At 32.5% G+C, this 21,130-nt stretch overlaps 3 protein-coding genes across 3 annotated transcripts; 2 read left to right on the forward strand and 1 right to left on the reverse strand.

Moving 5' to 3' along the window:
* Positions 1-96: 96 nt before the first annotated feature.
* On the reverse strand, positions 97-1,352 carry LOC120128580 (signal recognition particle receptor subunit beta-like). The gene is made up of 5 exons (XM_039146253.1): positions 1,338-1,352; positions 1,083-1,169; positions 754-902; positions 510-641; positions 97-303 (listed from the first exon to the last, which is right to left on the reverse strand). Exons 2-5 carry the CDS (start codon positions 1,128-1,130, stop codon positions 114-116), a joined length of 519 nt encoding a protein of 172 aa, XP_039002184.1. The 5' UTR covers positions 1,131-1,169; positions 1,338-1,352; the 3' UTR covers positions 97-113.
* Positions 1,353-7,861: 6,509 nt separating this feature from the next.
* On the forward strand, positions 7,862-12,184 carry LOC120128577 (bZIP transcription factor 16-like). Its single transcript, XM_039146248.1, is given in 14 exon segments — positions 7,862-8,114; positions 8,600-8,710; positions 8,811-8,867; positions 8,964-9,038; positions 9,210-9,299; positions 9,395-9,454; positions 9,563-9,623; positions 9,626-9,728; positions 10,210-10,264; positions 11,018-11,060; positions 11,152-11,414; positions 11,676-11,753; positions 11,848-11,973; positions 12,068-12,184. Coding segments are annotated over 13 exon segments (1,182 nt in total). The 5' UTR covers positions 7,862-8,114; positions 8,600-8,644; the 3' UTR covers positions 12,173-12,184.
* A 2,176-nt stretch (positions 12,185-14,360) lies between these two features.
* On the forward strand, positions 14,361-19,772 carry LOC120128499 (probable xyloglucan endotransglucosylase/hydrolase protein 30). The gene is made up of 5 exons (XM_039146178.1): positions 14,361-14,378; positions 16,548-16,731; positions 16,826-16,926; positions 17,059-17,267; positions 19,220-19,772. The coding sequence occupies exons 1-5, from the start codon at positions 14,361-14,363 to the stop codon at positions 19,743-19,745; spliced, it is 1,038 nt and encodes a 345-aa protein (XP_039002109.1). The 3' UTR covers positions 19,746-19,772.
* Positions 19,773-21,130: the final 1,358 nt, after the last annotated feature.

The raw sequence follows: 21,130 nt of genomic DNA on the forward strand, positions 1-21,130 counted from the left end.
CGTTTCTTACAGATTCAATGTTTTTCCAGGGTTCCTTCAGCCTTCAATATGAAATACTCAAACCAGGTTTAAAGAGAGTTCTACAGTAAAATAGATCAGAATGTTTCTAGCCTTTAGGGCTTTACATGTTCCCTGATAAACTGTTCTACTTGTGCTATTTCACCCTTCAAACCAGAAGCTTCGACAATGGTAACCGCGTTTCTACACTGAGAGAAAGCGAATACTTCTCCGGGTACTCCCAGAGTGAAGTCATTTGAAATATCAGCTGCCGATATTGCACTTCTTGATGCCTTCAGTTTCTCACTATAAAACGGTAAAAAAAACAGACAGATTAAGTATATAATAATAAATGAAATATGCAAAAGACTACAAGTTCTAGAGAGATGCATATTTTTGTGTCCATGCAAGTTGAATATCCCAAGTTTCTATCTATTGAAAGTATCGGCTAGGGTTTTGCGATAATTACAGTAACATAGAACGTGCAGAGAAAATTGAACTTGAGGCCAGACATTTCCTTTTCTAATTGCTTTCTGATGAACTCCTTGGTATGTGCAGTCACTTTATCAGATTTGTTGCAACAGATGAGGACTGGAATTTTCTTCTTGACCACACAGGCCCTGGTCAAAATATCATACAGATATCTGTTGCACAAAAGCGAATGTCGTGTTTAAAATTCTGCTTGGCAATCAGAAAGTGGAAGGAAGAGACTTGCAAGAGTAGTGTGTGCATTATCATAGTCATAGCTATTCTTACTCTGAAACTGAAGAGCAATTTGGTAAGAACTCCACAGCATCCACAACAAACACAATGCCAGCTGCTTGAGGCAAGAAGTCATCCAGTTTGGGCCGCAAACGAGAATGCCCAGGAACATCAACAAGATGGACGGGCTTGATTTTTCGCTTCTGTTAAAAATAGTTCTTTTTTTTTTATTAAAATAGGATGTGGTGTCGGATAAAATTCGGACAATGGTCAGAAAATTGCAATCGGTAACAATAGAGTGAAATAAGAGGCTTAACCCATATGCCTTGTAGAAAAACAGAAAGCATAGTCGAAACCCAGAAAAGCAGGTTAAGATGAATTACCTTGTTACTTTCAGAGTTCAGCACGAAAGTCCCCTCATTTGGTTCCATGGATGTAACAGTACCCTGATGCAAGGAACCATCACGAAGCTGACATGGAAATCATGTGAAGAAAGTTATGAGTTATGACAACACCGCACAACTAGGCATTTCAATTATTATTGTACATTCGGCAGCCATAACAGGACAATCTCTAGAAGAATTTAGTAACTCAGAAAGACTTTCAAAAGGAACAACGCAAATAATGGCACTGCATACCACATAGTAAAGGACAGTTTTCCACTCCCACTAAGGCCAGTGAGTACGATGGTATTTGATTTTGTGCATTTGAACAAGCGGACTGCAAGACGAAGAGGGAGAAAAAGTATATAAATATAAATCGAAGTTCAATTCAGAAACTGATTCTATCAGAAAACTGCCTCAAGAGAAAATCTCACAGACCGCTAAATTGTTACCTTCCTTAAGCCATTTCAACCAAATAGGGTTTAAACTGACGTCTTTTCTCGATGGGAATTCATAAAATTTAAAACATGGCAACCCACTTCAAGATATCATCTTGTATCTTTATACGAGTCTAAGTAGGATTTAATCAAAAATAATAACCTAAATGCTCATGCATTGAGCAACTAACCAAATCAAACAAGCATTTGTAGGTTAAACAATCAATTATTGACTTGAAAACATCAAAGAGATGGCATTTCAAATTTTAAATACAACTGACTAATTCTTGAAGAAACATTAATAAAAAAACATTTTTGTTCTATGATAATCATTTATAATGCAAAGCAGACTGTGCGGAGTGCAGTTGTTTATAAATCAATATATGCCTTTGAATCTTTTGTTTCGCTGGATTTTTCTGTAGTTACCATGCTGGTTTGCTCATTTGCTATTATCGATACGATATCAAGAGGAAAATGGGACTTACGAAAATTTGGATCGTAAAACAAATTTGTTTTATATAAGTCAACCTCGAAGTTTTCGATCAAAAACAATTTATTTATTTTATGCAATTATTTTTATTATGCTTTAGATAAAGTGTATTTTTCAAAGTATTGTTTTGATTATATATGTATATGATTATGTTTTATATAAGAATAATATATGTGCTAAGCGAATGTGATAGACGTGAAAGGGACCTATATATGTGAATGTACTCTATGAGAATAAGACACAATTTGAATAATGAAATGAGAAATAATTATGTGGTTAAAGCCCTAGGTATATGTATGAGAATTAGAGGTATAGTTTGTAATACCCCAAAAATTTAGACAATGACCAAAATGAAAATTTTGAAAGTATGATGGTCAAAGTAGAAAATTGGGAAAAAGTTTAGGGAATCAAGTGATAATTTCCTAAAAAGAATTTTATTCCATAAATAGATGGTTTACTCTTGAGAGTGGAGTTTTATAGAAATCATATTTTTGGATTTGGAATTTTAGTAAAAAAAACTAGAAAGGGTTAAAGCCGGTAAGGAAATTGGTATTTCAGATCGAATTGGAATTTTACAAAAATTTGAAGGATGTTATAAATTGGTTGGAAATATTATTTTAATATTTTGGATCAGAGAAATTTGGTTTGGAAATGTGCAGTTTTTCAGATTTAACCGAAACAGTGGAATTTAGTGACTAAAACGCAAGTTTTGAAAATTTCATGGCATTTTCGTAGGTCAAAGTCAAATTAATTTATATTTGACTTTGTAATATGATAAGGATCAGATGGCTTGGTTTTATGGTGATTATGGCGATTCATTAATGGCAAAAATGGAATTTCCTATGGTGTTGAATAAAAAAATTCTATGATATATTATTAAGCATGTGTTAGATCTATTATATCATAAAATATCAATCATTGATGAGCATTTTCAGCTTCTTCTTCATGCAAGACCGACACCCCAAGCTTGCAAGGTAGGTATTCTTGTTTTGAATTTTGAAGCAATCTTGTTGAGAATTAGACTTCAGTGTAATTAGAAAAAATATTCTACGTTCAATTCTCTACATTTTTGACATGAATATTACTAGGGTTCATGTTCAAGTTCATCTTGAGTTGATGAAGGGGATGTTGATTCTTGTGTTTTATGGGTTTTGAAGAGTTAAGTGATTTTAAAGAATTGGTTGTAAGAATTGATGAAGAACCTAAGGATGAGGTTAAAGAAAACAGTTTATATTTTGAAATTAGCAGTGGGTTCGAAAATTCACCAGAAATTATATAAAAATAATTTGGAGGTTATTTTTATATATTTGTGTTCATATATCGATCTAGTTTTTTTTTTTAAATAAACGGGGATCAATTTCAAAGTGTGTACATAAAGATATGAACTTTTAACCAATGAAAGGTCAGAAAAATCGGACAACAGATTCTGCAAAACATATTATGTTGGTCAACTTTGAAAATTCACCATAAATTGTACAAAATGAATTAGAAGGAGTTTTTTATATGGATAGATTTATATTCGAGTCTAGTTTTCAACGGAAGAAACAGAATTAAATTCCAGTGTGTATATCAATACATAATACTGATCCTTTAAAGGTAGTGTGAGTTGTCTGAATATGGAAAATTGATGGGTTATTGTATAAGTGTTGTATAATTGATGTACTATGCTAGAAATTGTTGATTGGGAATTTAAATGAGTGTTATATGTGAAAAATGACTATTTTGGAAGTTTGAAAAGATTTGTGATTTAAGTACACCATTTGTATAGTTGGGGTACTTAAATATAATTATGCTTTTGTAAAAGCATTTGAATGGAAATAAATTCAATGTTGGAATTATTGGTATTAAGAATGTAAGTGATAAAATGGTGAATGACCATTTTGTGTAAATTGGAAAAGTTGGTTCCAATGTTAAAAGGAATTATTAAGAGATAAGTATTTTGATAGATAATGAGTTTCAAATATATTATGGAGATATTTTGGGATATGTTTATGTTAGTACAAAACTAACATATGTATTGTTATGAATTTTTGAATTATACAGATCGTGATTGATTTGTGATCGAATCAAGTTAAATAGAAAAGGGTTTATTGTGGACAATAGTGAGGCACATATATTTTGAAAGATATAAAGTGTCAAGGTGAGTGCAATACATGCATGACGTTATACATGGATGTTTTATACATCATCAGGAAGACTTGCGATAAGTCGACCTTGTTTATGTTGACATGATATTTATGTCATTTATCATATATTTGATATATTCTAAATATGTCAAATGTTGAAAAATATAATGCATTGATTATGGAAATTGTGATATTTTACCATGATATTATTTCGGGTATGAACTGCCCAATGTTAAATTATGATAATATACTTTGCCATGGATGAATCAAATAAAATAGACTGTATGCCCAAGTTAGTTATTGAGGGACAGGGTATAGTTGGCATGCCATAGAGTCCAGCAGCAGGCTACATACGGGATACACTAAAGGATACCTAGTGTATATGGTGGGTACGACCTTATGTGCCATACGGGACTGTACTTAAGGATACCTAGTACAGATGGTGGACACGACCTTATGTGTCATACGGATTAGCACTACGGTGCTTATATTTGACTCGTGTACCCAGGGTCCTCAGGGTTGTATATTGGGCTATTGTCTATGGTATATGGTTATGGAATAATGACAAGTGTATTGGTAAAATAAGCTTACGAGCTTATGGACAAATGGTAAGTATATCGGTAAATAAGCTTACGAGCTTATGGGATAAATGGTAAAATATTTTATATTATTTTGATCATAGTAAAATATTGGATATGAAAATAACATGATTTTATGGCATTTTGAATTTGTCATTGAAATTCATGCATGAATTGTATTGCATTGTTTATTGTTTTAATTGTCTCACTAAGTTTATACTTAGCGTGTGATGATTTTCACGCGTAGGTAAAAAGTCAGTAGTGGAATAAAGAAATTAGAACGAGATCAAGCATCGAGGAGTATATTTCAATATCAGTAAGACATCCTATGATGGAATTTGACTTAGATAGTGGCATGTAATTTGATAATGTTCAATTTGTTTTTTTGAATTAATTTGGAAACAAATTGGTAAATTGATATTGATGAAAGGTTGATTTTTATGAGTTTTATATGTAATTTTTGAAAGTTACTGTAGCAGTTACTGTTCACTGCTACAGGGGAACTGGTTCCCTGTTACAGGGGAATTGATACCCCACTGTTCATTGGTCACTGTTACTGTTCAATATTCATAAAAAAATCTTTTGAATTAAATTTCTTATTACGAAATATAAATTATATGATATGATATTTTTAAAATATCATTTACCATTTTAAGAAAATAAATTTTAAATCACTTTTGAAATTGTAAATAGTTTTAGAAATTTGGGTGACATCTATAATCTGTATTGGAATAATTATACGGGTTATGGGCGTTACATAGTTGGCATGCCAAGAGTCAAGGGTTTTATGTGGTCCTTTGAGACAAATCTATGTGGTCCTTCGGGACAAACCTATGTGGTCCTTCGGGACAAACCTATGTGGTCATTCGAGACAAATATGTGGCACTTTGGTGCAAATTATGTGAGCAGTGGTGATTGCATTAGTAGGGGTGTTCAAAATTTGGGTTTAACTGAATTAACCGACCGAACCAAATTAGTTCGGTTAATTCGATCGGCCACCGAATTAGTACGGTCAGGGAACATTTAAGGATTTTTTGAATCCGGTTAACGGTTAATTCGGTTCGAAATTGGTTAATTAACCGAATTAACCTTAAATATAATTATATTAAGAGACTTAGCCGGCTCAATCCATTTAAAACCCAAATCAATATAATTAATTAAAATAATCTCAAAACTAAATGCAAAATGTTTGAATCAAATTAATTAGATATTATTTATAATTAGGCATTATATAATTAATTGTAAATTGTTTTTTAATTAAAAAATATTAAATTCTAAAATTCTAAAAAAAAATGGTTAATTCGAAAAATAACCGAATTAACCGAAATTTATTCAGTTCGGTTAATACTTTTAAAAAAAATTGGTTAATTCGGTTAAGGGTATTTCGGTTCGATCGGCCACCGTTTTAATCGAATGAACACCCATATGCATTATTGCACAACCTCAATGTACTCAAATACCTAGAGTTCTCAGTAGTATGCATTGGGCTATTAAAAATAAAGTGATATAAACCGAACAATGTGTAAAGTATACAATCTTGTAATGAAATGTAAATTGAATTCCTTATGAAATGTTTTACAATGTTTTATTATACTTGTATTTGCATCACTAAGTCAACAATTTAGCGCATTATTGTTTTACACGTATGTTCAAAGAAATCTGAGGACTAAAGCTAGGAGAGGACAATGTACTATGTAGAAGATCAGATCATAACAAATTTAAACTGTAGGCTTCTTGTTATTTTGTAAATTGTTGGCATGTATTAAAGAGTAAAAGTTTTGAAAAGTTAATGTGACACCTCAAATTAGTATCCGGGTCGGGTACGGGTTGGGGGTGTTACACGACTATTAATTATGTTTCAAACTAGTCTTTTTCCGTTAAAATGGACGGTATTTTGAGCTAAATGTTAATTTGTTGACTGTGATATGATAAAACTTGATCTCGAATATGAAACGACTATCATATCCTAGACATCATGTTAACGTTCAACTTAAACAACTGTTAATTTTTTAACAGAATAGGACAAGTTTGGAACATAATGAAAACCCAGGTGACCATTTTGTAACTGTTAATAGTCGGGGACTTAACAAAACAACATTCTATAGTCGAAGAATCATTTTATAACTTTTAATAGTCGAGGGTCTTAATAAAACAATATCATATAGTCGAGGGACCATTCATACACTTTACCCTAAATAATATTATTTAATAATTAAAATAGTTGATAATTTAATATTAATTTAAAATTTAATTTAGGTAAAAAGGCATCATAAGTCCTTGTACTTTTGGGAGAAAACCAATGTGACCCTCGTATTATTTTTTGTCTTAATGTGACCCTCCAACTCATAAAATAAACCCAATGTGGTCATTTGACCAACGTTTTTCATCATTGATCATTACAGTGCTAACATGGTAATTCATTATGCTGACGTGAAAGTCCACAGTGGTTGATATATGACAGATGCCATATAGGCTAAATTGATAACTCAAACTTGGCTAATAGACTACTAGATCAACATCGTGAACCGTTATGTTAGAATTGTGATCTACCACATTATAACGATCAACGACGGAAAACGTTCATCAAAGGGCCACATTGAGTTTATTTTCTGAGTTAGAGGGTCACATTAAGAGAGAAAATAATACGAGGGTCACATCGATTGTTTTCAAAAGTACATAAACCTTTGATGCCCTTTTGTCTTTAATTTAAGAACATTAAAAATAAACAAGGGTAAACTACGCATTTAGTACCTAAACTATTAGTTTTGATATATTTTTTCATTTTCTTCAAAATCATACCTAACGTTTAGTTTTATTTCATTTTAGTACCCTACTGTTAAAAACTTAACGCGTCAAGTACTTAAACTATCAGTTTTAGTACCTAACATTAATTTTTTATAACTTAATGTTAAATTTTGAATGTGTAACTAAAATGAAATAAAAACTAAATTTTTTTAACAGCGGATACTAAAATGAAACAAAAACTAAACTTTAGATGCGGTTTTAAAAAATTAAAAATTTATGTACTAAAACGAACTAAAACTGATAGTTTACCTACTAAATTTACCCGATAAACAATTGAAGGACAGCGTAGAGATTTCGCATGGTCAGGGAAAATAGAAAGGAGGAATCGACTAAAGTACGGCGAGTCACAGAATAACTCCATGAACCTTTCCCCGTCTTCCATTTCACCCCAAAATACAATTAACAAACCCTAAAATCAAACACCTGATCTTGATTTCGTATCTGGATAAAGAACAAAGGAAAGATACGCGGGCAAAATATACTTCTAATCTCCCAATCGTGCCCTAATTCAATTTCAAGCTCATAGCTTCCAAATTTTCGTTTCCATTCAGTGGATCAGGCTTGGGTTCATTGCAATTTGGTTTGCTCTTTCAGTGGTAATTCGAATTTCAAATTTATTAGCTTTTTTTGTTTGATAATCGATTTTGCAAATTAGTCAACACCATTAGTTGCTTCCCGTCGGATTTTTCAACTGTTTTTTAAGTTATTTGCTTCTGTTCATCCTACTGGATACTTGTTACCTCTTTCTCTTTTATGTTATGTGCCTGTTTACTGAGAAAAAAACCCAAAAAATGATAGAGAGATGATATTGGGACATTTATCGTTTTAGTTGTTTTAATATTTTAATTGTTTGTAATGCGAATGGGGAAATTTGTGATTGGGGCTAAAGCAACTCGGTATATATATCCTAAGGGTTTTTCAATGCGAAGCTACACTTTATTTCGTGTTAATATCCCTTTTTATCTTTTGTTGAAAATAGTATAGGGTTAGATCAATTGCATTCTTTTAGATGGATATACAATATAGTGAGGGAAAGGTGCATGGTGTCATATTGCGACTGAATTATGCATTCTATTTGTAGAATGGTTTGAGGGGCTTTCAGAATTTTCTTGGTGGATATAGAGTAATGGGCAGCAGTGAGATGGATAAAGCTGCAAAAGAAAAGGAGCCAAATACACCGCCTGCTACACAGGTATTCTTTTACTGTTGTTTGAAAATTTTGGTTTATGATGTTCTAATTGTTCTTTTTCACAAGTATGTTTGTTTGTTTCAATGATTTTCTTGTTTCTCAGGAGGTGTCTTCAACCACTAACTCGGGGGTGGTAAATGCAGACTGGTCTGGGTTTCAGGTTTGTTATATAAATATCTGTAGCTTCAATGTGTTATATTCAAGTTTTATATGTTATTCTAATCATTACATGTGGATTGTTGTTTGTTGCTAACAGGCATATTCTCCCATTCCTCCACATGGTTTCTTGGCTTCAAGTCCCCAAGCTCCCCCATATATGTGGGGTGTTCAGGTATTTATGGTTTTGCATTGGTATCTTAGGATGGTGCATTGTTAGGATTGTTAAACTTTTTCTCATTTAATTGTTAGAGCTTTAAGATTTGGTGGCATGATTAACTATCAAGATTTAATGATTTCTTTTGCTGGTTAATAAAGCTTTCATGTAGCTCTTTCTTTGTTGCAGCATATTATGCCTCCCTATGGTACCCCACCACATCCTTATGTTGCAATGTATCCTCATGGTGGAATATATGCACATCCATCCCTTCCTCCAGTATGTTCTTTTGAACCATTATTAGGTTTTATTTCCTATGTCACAATATCTCAAGACTTTGAGCCATTGTTTTGACATGGTGTAATCTGCGACAGGGATCTTATCCTTTTAGTCCTTTTGCTATGCCTTCTCCAAATGGTATTGCGGAGGCTTCTGTAAGCAGTTTACCATAATTTGTCTTATTATATATATATATATTTTTTTGACGAAATGAAATGTCTTTATGTCCATGCTTCCAAATGATTGACTCTAGATATTTTTAGGGAAATACTCCTGGAAGCACAGAAATTGACGGTAAGCCTCCTGAAGTGAAGGAAAAGTTGCCTATAAAAGATCAAAAGGGAGTTTAGGCAGTTTGAACATGATTACCGGAAAGAACAGTAATCTTGGTAAAACATCAGGAGCTTCTGCTAATGGAGGTTCTAAAAGGTATGGCAGAAAAGAAATGATCTTGCAGTTATTGCATAGATTTTGGTCATTAGTGTGTGTTGTTGTTAGTTACAAGGACTATATCTCATGTCAATTATTGGGGGAGGGGGTATTCTTGACCTTCATATGTAGTCTCATGGAGAAATTTTAATATGACTGAGTAATACAGAAAAGAGGCCATCAAACACAGCAGTTGCAATTGGGTTTCATTGAGAAATCAATAAAGTCCTTTATTGAAGAAGCTTGGGGAGTAGATCTCCTATGTTTCTCCCTTTATTTCTGGTATGCTAAGTGTTAAGAAGCTTTGAGAAGTGTTTTGTCATGGTCCTTGTTATCATACAAGGCTTGAATCAACTATTCAATATCTGGTTTCTCTAATACATTAATTCATCTGAGCATACATTATTTGCTTGTACTTGCTACCAAAATTATTGCCGTAGGTAATTTGGCTGACAGTTGAATATTTACCATGCATGTCTAGTGCTGACAGTGGAAGTGAAGGTACAAGCGAAGGCAGTGATGCAGACTCTCAGAATGTGAGTGCAAGGCCTCTTGCCTCTTTTTTGTTTATTATTTTGAATTGACCATCTTCATTTATTAGTTTATGATTTTAACCATGCTTGCTTATGTATTTTTTTCTGTCTTGGAGAGATTGAGAACCACCTGCCCAAACGTTAGGATTCCAGGGCAGGACTTAGCAATTTCATGAATTTTTGCCCCATCTCAACTAATATTTCAGTCTGGATATGAATACTTAGGTTTTGAAGTGGCTGCAAACACTGATGTTTCAGTTTATTTGACTTGGCTTGGATCACTATGTTGTTCTATTAAATAACAAATAGTTAACAGTGTTGATTGCCTGGGAATGGGACTAATCTCAAAATAAGTTGTTTTGGATGGAACTGCCTCCAGGGTCTTTTCTTTCTCTCTGGAAGTAGCAATACTCTTGTAGCTCCTCAATTATGTTGTTTATAGCTACTAGGAGTTAGCCTGCCAACCGATCGGATAAATTTTCTTTTATCTAATACTTGGGAACAAAGTTTAATGGGCCTTCTGTATGTCCTGGAAAAGCATTGTGGAGTGGGGTTATTGAAGAAAGGTAAAGCTGTCTCCAATAATCATCTCTATTACAACTCCCCATGTGTTGCAGCTTCTCTTGGAACTCTTCCAATGATGAGAAAACTTTAAATATTTCATTTTTATTCAAATTCAGGCATTCACCTATTTCGTCTTGTTATCATTTTTTCCCAGGTCAATTTTATGCAATAAAATGTTATTTTCTTTTTTAGGAATCACAATTGAAGTCTGGAGGTGGAAAAGATTCTGGAGAAGGTTAGATGGTGATAATATCATGATTTTTTTGCATTATATTATTGCCATTTGTGTATGTGCTCTGAGAATGTCTTGAATGGTTCTTATGTAGGTGAAGCATCTCAGAATGGAGGCTCTAATTCAGCCCATTCAATAGCGAATACAGCAATGGCCATTGTACCTATACCAACTCCTGGGGCAGCCACAGCTGTTCCTGGTCCAACAACTAATTTACATATTGGGATGGACTACTGGGGGACGCCAGCTTCATCTAATGTTCCTGCAATGCACGCGAAGGTTTCTTCGACCCCTATTGCAGGAGGAATTGTAACCCCTGCATCCCGGGACGGTGTTCAGCCTCAGCTTTGGTTACCGGTTCTCTCTCTGAACATACTCACATAGTGAAATTCAAGATCTCCTTTGAGTTGATATATTTTCTTTGGCTGTAGTACTGCTATGCTTTTGTCCATGAAATGTGAAATTTACACTAAATTTGCAGGATTTCAAATCAAGTTTTTTCTCCTCCAATGAACTGCTGCGTTCTTCCATTGCTTATATGCTTCTAAGAATGTGTTTTCCCATTGCTTTCCCTTTTGGTGTTGTATGTAATTGTCACTGTATGATTTATGGATATAGGATGAAAGGGAGCTTAAAAGACAGAGAAGGAAGCAATCAAACAGAGAGTCTGCTCGGCGGTCAAGGTTGCGTAAGCAGGTACTGAAGTATCCTTTAGAAATTGTAGATCCTATTATCTTCCATTAAAGGCCCAGATATGAGTTATATATCTAAATGCTTACTATTGAATCAGGCTGAATGCGATGAGCTGGCTCAACGTGCTGAAGCCTTGAAGGAAGAGAACACCAACCTTAGATCAGAAGTTAGTCGGCTCAAGAGCGAGTATGAGCAGCTTCATGCAGAGAATACCTCTCTCAAGGTCATATTTTCTTGCTTTGATTTACAAAATATTTGAACTTGTATGTAACCTATTTCCATAACTTTGCTTCCTAATATCAGTTGCATAATGGCAGGAGAGGCTAGGGGAAGTTCCGGGGCATGACGATCCGAAGTCCAGTAGGAATGACCAACTTAGAAATAATGATGATCAAACAGAGACTGTGCAGGCTAGTCGCTAGGTTTCATACACCCTGTTTTTCATGTCTCCAGGAGTAACAAAATTAGCTACAGAGTTTTTATTCTGCATGGCATGTCTAAATTTTATCAAAGCTGACCTTGGTAGCTTTTAGGATCCCTTTATCTCCCTAAAATCCTTCACCGGTGATTTGGCTTGGCTTTACAATCAAAGCAATAGGATTGTTGAATGTGTAACCCTGGGAAATCATGAACTCTGATTCATTAATACTTTGGTGGTGAATACAATATAATATTGTTTAAAGATAATTAAATCTATCTTAAAATAATATTTTTTATAATTTGGGGTGAATACAATATAATATTGTTTAAAGATAATTTTCAGTCATTTGATAATGAATACTTATACCCTCATGTACGATACTCGAACCTAAAATTTTAAAAATAACAACAAATCTTTTATAGATCACTTGATTTTTATGTGTTAATTTAAGATATTGCACAGCAAAATTGTCAAACTAAGAAGCAAGAGGTCATAGAACAACAGCGTGGCCAGTAGAACGGCGCCGCCAGCTTCGGTTTTCCCTTTACCTGCAGCACTGTATCCTCACCAAAATGACGACTCGAACTTTTCCCTATTTCTTTTATGGACCGTTATACCCACCAAATGCCAGCTGTTTTACCAAAACCTCTTTGTTTGACTCTCTATGGTTTACAAATTTCATTCAAACACCTATCTTCATATTATAATATTTCTTGAAGTTTTATTCTCATGTAATCAGTGGGTTTTTGGTTGGTCAAGTTCTAGAAACTGGGCAATAAATTAATTACTATGGTCTAGGTTGGTTTAAAATCAGAAGCACTGGCGGAACTTGACGAAAGAGTTGGATAGGTCAATTTAAAATTTATAAATTAGAGGTTTTTATTAAATTTTTTAAAAATTTTGAAGGGTTCAATTTACATATTTTTCAAAAAAAAAAATGGAATTTAACTAAAAATTTTGAAATTTTGAGAAGTTTAATGAGAACTTTTAAAAATTAGGGGAGAGGTTTAATTCATAACATTAAAAATTTTTAAAGTTTAATTTAATTTTTTTTTTTAAAATTCTGAGAAGTTAAGCTTTTTGAAAATTTTAAATGTTTAAATTATAATTTTTCAAAAATTTTAGGGGTCATACTCATAGCCTCCACATGCCCTATTACGTTTCACCATTTATCAGAAACCAACCTAAGATATTATATTAGAGAATAAACTTACAAAATTTTAAAAGGGACAAACTTATATAATTTTAAGAAAAATGAAAGTATATTATAAATAAAAAATACATTAAAAAATTCTAAAATACAAAAAAAAAAATCAGAAAGCGATTACCTCCACCCGTCCCTCTTGATCATCCCTGTTTGCAACTCTTTCCCAAACTATATTATAAATTGCATGTTTGCTATAGGGTCAGATAATTTACATTAACCATGTGATTACAAAATCCATCCTTTTATTTACTCCTTGCTTTTGCTGATTCTTCATATTTTTTTTCCAATTTTAACTTGAGGTAGATTCGCATAATTTAAGCTTTTTTATTTGAATTATTATCTTAATAATAAAGAATTCAATACACCGTCCTATTAACCAGCTAAAATTTAATATATTTAACAAACAATCTGGTTGTTCAGTGAGATCAACATATTCTTTAAGTAAAGTCAGGGTTCAAATCATGACGTTTGCAAATAGAATAAACTAAGTTGAGAATGTCGAATTTGTCTCTGCAATATCCAATCCGGATTAGCCGATTAATATGTCGGATTAAAATTCATATTATAATAATAATACACGTTTTCGAGATCCAAGGAATCAATAGGGAAAAAAACCAAACATATTCGTAGGGTGTAGCAAGAGAAAGGCAATGAGCAGTATAACACAGTTGTTTGTTTCTATATAGATTTGAAAAAAGGGTTAGGCCAAGAGTGATATATGTTTAGCATATATAATGCTGGGATTAAATAATAAGGGTAAACTACACATTTAGTACATAAACTATTAGTTTTGGTCTATTTTACTACTTAAACTTTCAACTTTTTTTCAAAATTATATCTAATGTTTAGTTTTTATTTCATTTTAGTACCATGTCATTGAAAACTTAACTTGATTAGTACCTAAACTATCATTTTTATATGTTTTAGTACCTAAGCTTTCATTTTTCAAAACTTAACGTTAAGTTTTGAACGTGGTACTAAAATGAAACAAAAACAGAAGGTTTTAATAGCGAGGTACTAAAATAAAATAGAAACAAAATTTTATGTAGGGGTGTTCAAAGTTCGGTCAAAACCGATTAAACGATCGAACCAAATTTGTACTTGGTTAATTAATCGGTTAATTTTAGGTTCGATCAGTTAACGGTTAATTTATTTTTTAAACTTCAATTATCGGTTAATTCTGTTTGAAATAGGTCGATTAACCCAATTAACCAAAATTATTAAAAATTTAATATATTATATATATTATTTAAATATTAGATTGCTTAAACTTTGATTTTAACTGAATTAGTTGAAATATAAAATTTAAAATATTTATAAATTTCAATCGATTAACTGAACTTTTTTCGGTTCGGTTAATTATTTTTAAAAACCAATGGTTTGGTTAACGGTTAAAGGAAAAAAAAATTGGTTAATAAAATTTTAGAGGTTCGGTTTGGCCATTTAACCGTATTGACCGATTGAATACCCTTAATTTTAGGTATGATCTTGAAAAAATTAAAAGTTTAAACGTCAAAACTGATAATCTAGGTACTAAAGACATAATTTACTCAAATAATAAATGGTGTACCCGCCTCTTTTGTTGCATTATAAATCTTTTTATTTATTTGCATGCATATTTTTATTCTTTGCGCCAACTCCACCGCATCATCTTAGTTGTCACTTTTCTCTTATCTTTCATTACAAGAAATCCTTGATAGGTTGATTGAAAGATTTAATACTGATATTAATTACAACGTTAATTTTGTATTAATTATCACAAATTTAATTAATTCTTCTCAAATACAGTTAGCATGCCCCTTGGCTTTTCTTATTTATTATAGTACCTTATCCGTTACGGCTAATAAAAAGAATTAGAGATCATAAATAAGGATTCCCAAAATTAACATAAAAATGTCTCTCAATATAGGGTAATATTTTATTAAGTCTTTCGACTATAAAAAGTTATAAAATGATAATTTGATTATAGAATGTTGCTTCGTTGAGTCCTTCGACTATCAAAAGTTATAAAATGGTCACCCGACTATTCATTATGTTCCAAGCTCCCCTTTTTCGTTGAAAAATTGATGGTTATCTAAGCTTGAAGTTAACAGGACAATTGAGATGTGATAGTCGTTTGAGATTATGTGATAAAGTTGTATCATATCACAATTAACAGATTAATAATTCAGTCAAAATATCGTCTAATTTTTAACAGAAAATGACGAGTTTAGAACATAATTAATAATCTGGTGACCATTTTCATAACTTTTAATAGTCGAGGTACTCAACAAAATAACTCTATATAATTATGGTATATTTTATAATTTTTAATAATCAATGAACTTATAAAATAATACCCTATAAACATGAGACCATTTATATACTATATCTTAAATTAAAATGACAGCATGTACTTAAATAAAATATATTTGATAATCTCGATGATGATCCCTTTCCAAGTTTTAATCAAATAACAAAAGCGAGCGTACATTGTGATATAAGTGCGATTGGGCGGTGTTGATTCTTAAATTTACTTTCTATTTAATTAATTGGGCAAAGTACACAAACGATCTCTCAACTATAGAATGTTACCTTTTTAAGTCATTAAACTATCAAAAGTTACAAAATAATCATCGATTATTTATATGTTCTAAACTCATCTTTTTCTGTTAAAAAATTAATGATCGCTTGAGTTTGATGTTAACTTTTTATTGAGATTTGATAAAATCTGTTTTTGAAACCGTTTAAATTGTATTTTATGAATCGAGTCTTCGTTTATATTATATCGTCAAGTCAGTCAATAGGTTTACATAATATAAAGGGAGACTCGAACCATAAAAATATAACTCAAATGGTTCTAAGATTATATTTTATCACATTACAACCATCGGATTAATATGCAGCTCAGACGACGTCAGACTTTTAACGGAAAATGACGGGTTTGAAATATATAAATATAAAATCCGACTAAACTAAGGGTATAATAGTCAGCACAATGAATAGAGAAGCCAAGTAGACCGTTCTCCTGTCGTCTCAATCCAAAAGAAACTCCCTTTCTTTATTTTCTGTTGGTGTGCGTATAAATATAGACACGTACACAGAAAGCAAAACGCTATGGTATATGAGTTTGAGAGAGACAACAAAGAAACGAAACAACAACTAATCAATCATATCACAAAACAAATAGAAATCATCAAGTTATGGCTCTCCTCCTCTTCTTCTGTTGTTGGTTCATCGCCGTCGCCGCCGCCGTTACTTTCAACGTCACACCCTCTCCTTCGACGAAGGATACAGCCCTCTCTTCGGCGACGGCAATCTCGTCCGCTCCCCCGACGGCCACACCGTCCGCCTCCTCCTCGACGTTTACACCGGTAATAATAATAATAATAATCAATTACTGTACATGAAATTTGATTTCTTTTTTGGGCGTCGATGAATGATCGATCCGGTGTTGATTAAATGCAGGGTCGGGTTTCATTTCGTCGAATATGTATAGCCATGGATTTTTCAGCGCCAAAATCAAATTGCCGTCGGACTATACCGCCGGAATAGTCGTTGCCTTCTATGTACGTTTTCTTTTTCCCCCTGTCGGATTTGAATTTGAATTAAATTTCAGATCAACAAACCCTTTTCATGGCGGCTGATGGTGGTGTTGAATTTTTCTTTTCCGTTTCTTTTTTTCCCGGCGGTTAATGCAGACGTCAAACGGTGACGTGTTCGAGAAAAGCCACGACGAATTGGACATCGAGTTTTTAGGAAATATTGAAGGGAAACCGTGGAGATTCCAGACAAATATGTATGGGAATGGGAGCACGAACCGAGGGCGAGAGGAACGCTATGGCCTTTGGTTTGATCCATCGAAAGAATTCCATAGATACAGCATTCTTTGGACAGCCAATAACATCATGTGAGTCGTCTTAATCCAAACCTTACGCTGATCCAAAATTATTTTTCGGGCTTTACACATATGTATTAATAGTTAGTGGCAGAGTCAAGGTTAGTTTGAAATTCGAGTTTTTTTATTAGTTATTTATTTTATCGATATAACTTCTCTTGAAAATTTTAGTATTCAATTCTGAATTCTGATTTTTTTATTAGTTATTTATTTTATCGATAGTGTCCACCCTAAAATTTTATTTATACTCATTTTATTTAAAAAGTTTTATACGGGTAAGTACTAATAAAATTTCAGGATAGACATCATAAATAAAATAAACGACAATATAAAAAAATTAATTTTAAAATAACCACATATATACTAAAATATACATGCATGATCACTTGTCTCCTGTTTAATTTTTAACGTAAAATTAACATACTGTCCTACACCCTATATACTGTGTCCTTGTTCCTGCATGTGTGTAAATATTCTTGCATTGGTAGTAAAGCCAAAAAGTGAGGGAGATATCAGCTTTTGCGTGTGGATCGGAACATTGCCTTAAAAATAACTATACTCGTATGAACTATGATTTTAGGCTGTTTTTTATGCTAATTATTAGGTTCTGAGTTTAAGATTTAACGTTTATTATTTTTCGTTATATTACTTCTTTTTATCTCTAATTTATTTAACTTTTGTATTAAAGTTTAGAATAAATTACATATTTAATCATCTATCTATTTCTGTGGTTTTATTTTGGTCATCTAATTTTTTTTGTCAAAATCATTTCTAATGTTATGTTTTGGTTATGCTTTGTTCACCTATCGTTGAAAAGTTATCACGTCAGTAGTTATGTTTATCTTTTAATGTCCGATGACAAACATAACTAAAACGTAACATTAAGAATGATTTAAGATAAAAACAATTGGGTGACCAAAATAGAATTGCAAAAATAAGTGGGTGGCTAACTACATAGTTTACCCTAAAATTTATTACGTGTATAAATTTAACCATTTTTTAATGTTATAATAATAGTAACATCAATCGAATTAAATTTAATCGATTGAAAATTATGGTTTTAGACAATAATAAAAATATTGAAAAGAAATTATACTTGAATAATCTATATTAGATAGGCTACCAAACTTAGATGCCTTTTAGATTCTTAAAAGCTAATCCCCAAATATAAATGCCATAATTCCACCTAACGAATCTTTATTCCCAACTTCTCAAGGATCTAACGGTGAATATTTTTCTATTTTTTTCTTCTAGTTTCTCCTACTTTTCTCTCTTTGATACGAGAAATTATTTTATGGTCCCTACTCATCACGTCATCTATGGTTCCAGTGAATCATATCCATTAATTTTAAAGTAATTTTAAGTAACTGTTCATTTTTTATTTATACATAAGAAATAGGTGAAGATTCACCTTGAAAAAAACGAGATGGAAAATTTTTAGGGTAAAGTACGCAAATGATCCCCTAACTATAGGATACTACTTCATCGAGTCACTTGGCTATTTAAAAGTTATAAAATGATTACTATACTATTCATTATGTTCCAAGCTCGTCCTTTTCTATTAATAAAGAAACGGTTGTCTGAGTTGGATGTTAACATGATGACTGAGATATGATGGTCGTTTGTGCTTATGAGATTAGATTTTATCACGTCTCAATCAGTAGGTTAATGTACAACTCATATTAGCGTCAAATTTTCAACGAAATGGAACATAATGAATAATCGGGTGATCATTTTGTAACTTTTAATAGCCAAGGGACTCGACAAAGCAACTCCCTGTAGTCGGAGGATCATTTTATAACTCTTAATAGTCGATGGACTTAATAAAGTAATATCTTATAGTGAGGGGACTATTTATGTACTTTACCCAAAATGTTATTGGTTAGAATCATCTAATAATTTTTCCTATGATATAATATACGGAAAATATGATATATTGATTTGGTGTTTGAATTTGTGAACAGTTTTTATGTAGATGAAGTTCCGATTAGGGAAGTGGTGCGTAATGATAAAATGGGTGGAGATTACCCATCAAAGCCGATGTCTTTATATGCCACTATTTGGGATGCCTCTAGCTGGGCCACCAACGGAGGTAAAAATAAAGTTAATTATGAGTATGCCCCATTCACCTCCGAGTTCAAAGACCTCGTCCTCGAAGGTTGCCCCACCGGACCTATCCAAAAGTTCCCCACCTGCACAGGGACGGATGCATGGCTCGAAAGCCGTGACTACGCCGTCATGACACCGAGAAGCAGATCCGCTATGCGAAGATTCAGACAGCGTTACATGTATTACTCGTATTGTTATGACACGGTTCGTTACCCCGTAACACCTCCTGAATGCGAAATCGATCCGATCGAAAAACAAAGGTTCCGAGACTCGGGAAGGTTGAGATTCGGCGGAAGTCATAGGAAGCAGATGAGGAATGCTCATCGGAAGAGAAGGTCACGGCCTACTTCCAATGTCTCCGCCGAACAAAACGATATGTGAAATTACTATATAGTTTGTAAATTAAAATTGTGTGTTTTTGGTCCTCAAAATCCTCTTATATTTATTTATTATGATATAAATAACCACACGATGATGAGTACAGAAAAAGACCCATATAGAATGTCGAAATAATGGAGTTTGGTATGTTTTTTCCTTTACCTACTATGGCTTGTATTTTAGTTGAATGATTCCCTTTACTTTATGAACCAAATTGCATGTGATGTAGTTGATTTCTTAGCCTTCTCTCTTAAAGTAGGTGCTGAGAATTCACTTATTGGTTAAAAATATTTGAAATATATGAAAAATGTATTGAAGGCAATTGACATTGTGCAAAAGCATGATGAAATTGCATCGAGTTTTTCTATTGTTGGCTTGTTGCTAAGGATGACGATGAAACAAAGAGGGGAAGTGTAATATAGGGTTTAATCCCAAAATTAGAGATTAAATTATTTTAAAATCACACAGGAAATTAGTTAAAAGGAATATATTATTTTATCAAGGTCAAAAAAAAGGAAAGTTAAAATCAAAGTGCCACATCATTTTTTTTAAAAGCAGTTAACTATGGTGACCATAATGAAAGTGAGTTAAAAGTTTGGTGATGGTATTACAAGTATTAAAAGTTTTAGGACCAAAATGTAAAACACCCTAAAAGTTCAAAGGACTGTTTGTATAGTTTATCCTTTTAGGCATTTCAAGTATCATATATATATATTTTTTATAACCATCGATATCCAATCTATTGATCAACTAATCCGAATTTAATATTTTCGAGTATCATATTTTTAATTTCAGGAGAAGATGTTTACTTGCGCTACGATATTTATATATAGTGACATACTTAATTTGCATTATCTTAAAGATAATGAAAATATTTCATTTATATTGAGTGAATGAGAAGGAAAACACATTGGATGGATCAAGACCACATTGTTTTATATATTGATTAATCTAGAAGCGAAAGTGACACCCAGCTTATCTTATACGTGTAATAATTAAGAATTTGACTTAGATAATCACTTATTATTATTATTATTAAAAAGACAATCAATTATTATGATGAAAATAATTTCAGTATCGTTACATCGATATTAATGTCCTACCTAACATAAACAAAACATCAATTTTTTAATAAGCACGCTTCGGATTTAAACAGTTTCAGTTCCGTTTGAGAGCATGAATTCACATCAACTGCTTTTAATCCATAGAAGTAAATCGTTAAACCAAGATAATTACCGACGGAGTTGGTTTAAGTAGTAATCAGCTTGACATCGCTTAAGCAAACCTCGACTTTCGAGTCCTTGTGTACCAAAAAAATATTCGCTGAAAGACTCATCCACCAAAATCAAGTGAATAACTCAGGTCGGTCCAGATTAACAAAAAAAATT

The sequence above is a fragment of the Hibiscus syriacus genome, unplaced genomic scaffold (genome assembly GCF_006381635.1).
Source record: "Hibiscus syriacus cultivar Baekdansim isolate YM2019G1 unplaced genomic scaffold, ASM638163v2 tig00110481_pilon, whole genome shotgun sequence".
NCBI classification, from domain to species: Eukaryota; Viridiplantae; Streptophyta; class Magnoliopsida; order Malvales; family Malvaceae; genus Hibiscus; species Hibiscus syriacus.

Coding starts and splice junctions, on each gene's coding strand:
- LOC120128580 (XM_039146253.1), bottom strand. CDS start 1,130: ATGGAACCAAATGAGGGGACTTTCGTGCTGAACTCTGAAAGTAACAAG. Junction 903..1,082: donor TGAACTCTGAAAGTAACAAG/GTAATTCATCTT, acceptor TATTTTTAACAG/AAGCGAAAAATCAAGCCCGT. Junction 304..509: donor AAGCAATTAGAAAAGGAAAT/GTCTGGCCTCAA, acceptor ACCGTTTTATAG/TGAGAAACTGAAGGCATCAA.
- LOC120128499 (XM_039146178.1), top strand. Junction 16,927..17,058: donor GAATAGTCGTTGCCTTCTAT/GTACGTTTTCTT, acceptor CGGTTAATGCAG/ACGTCAAACGGTGACGTGTT. Junction 17,268..19,219: donor TGGACAGCCAATAACATCAT/GTGAGTCGTCTT, acceptor ATTTGTGAACAG/TTTTTATGTAGATGAAGTTC.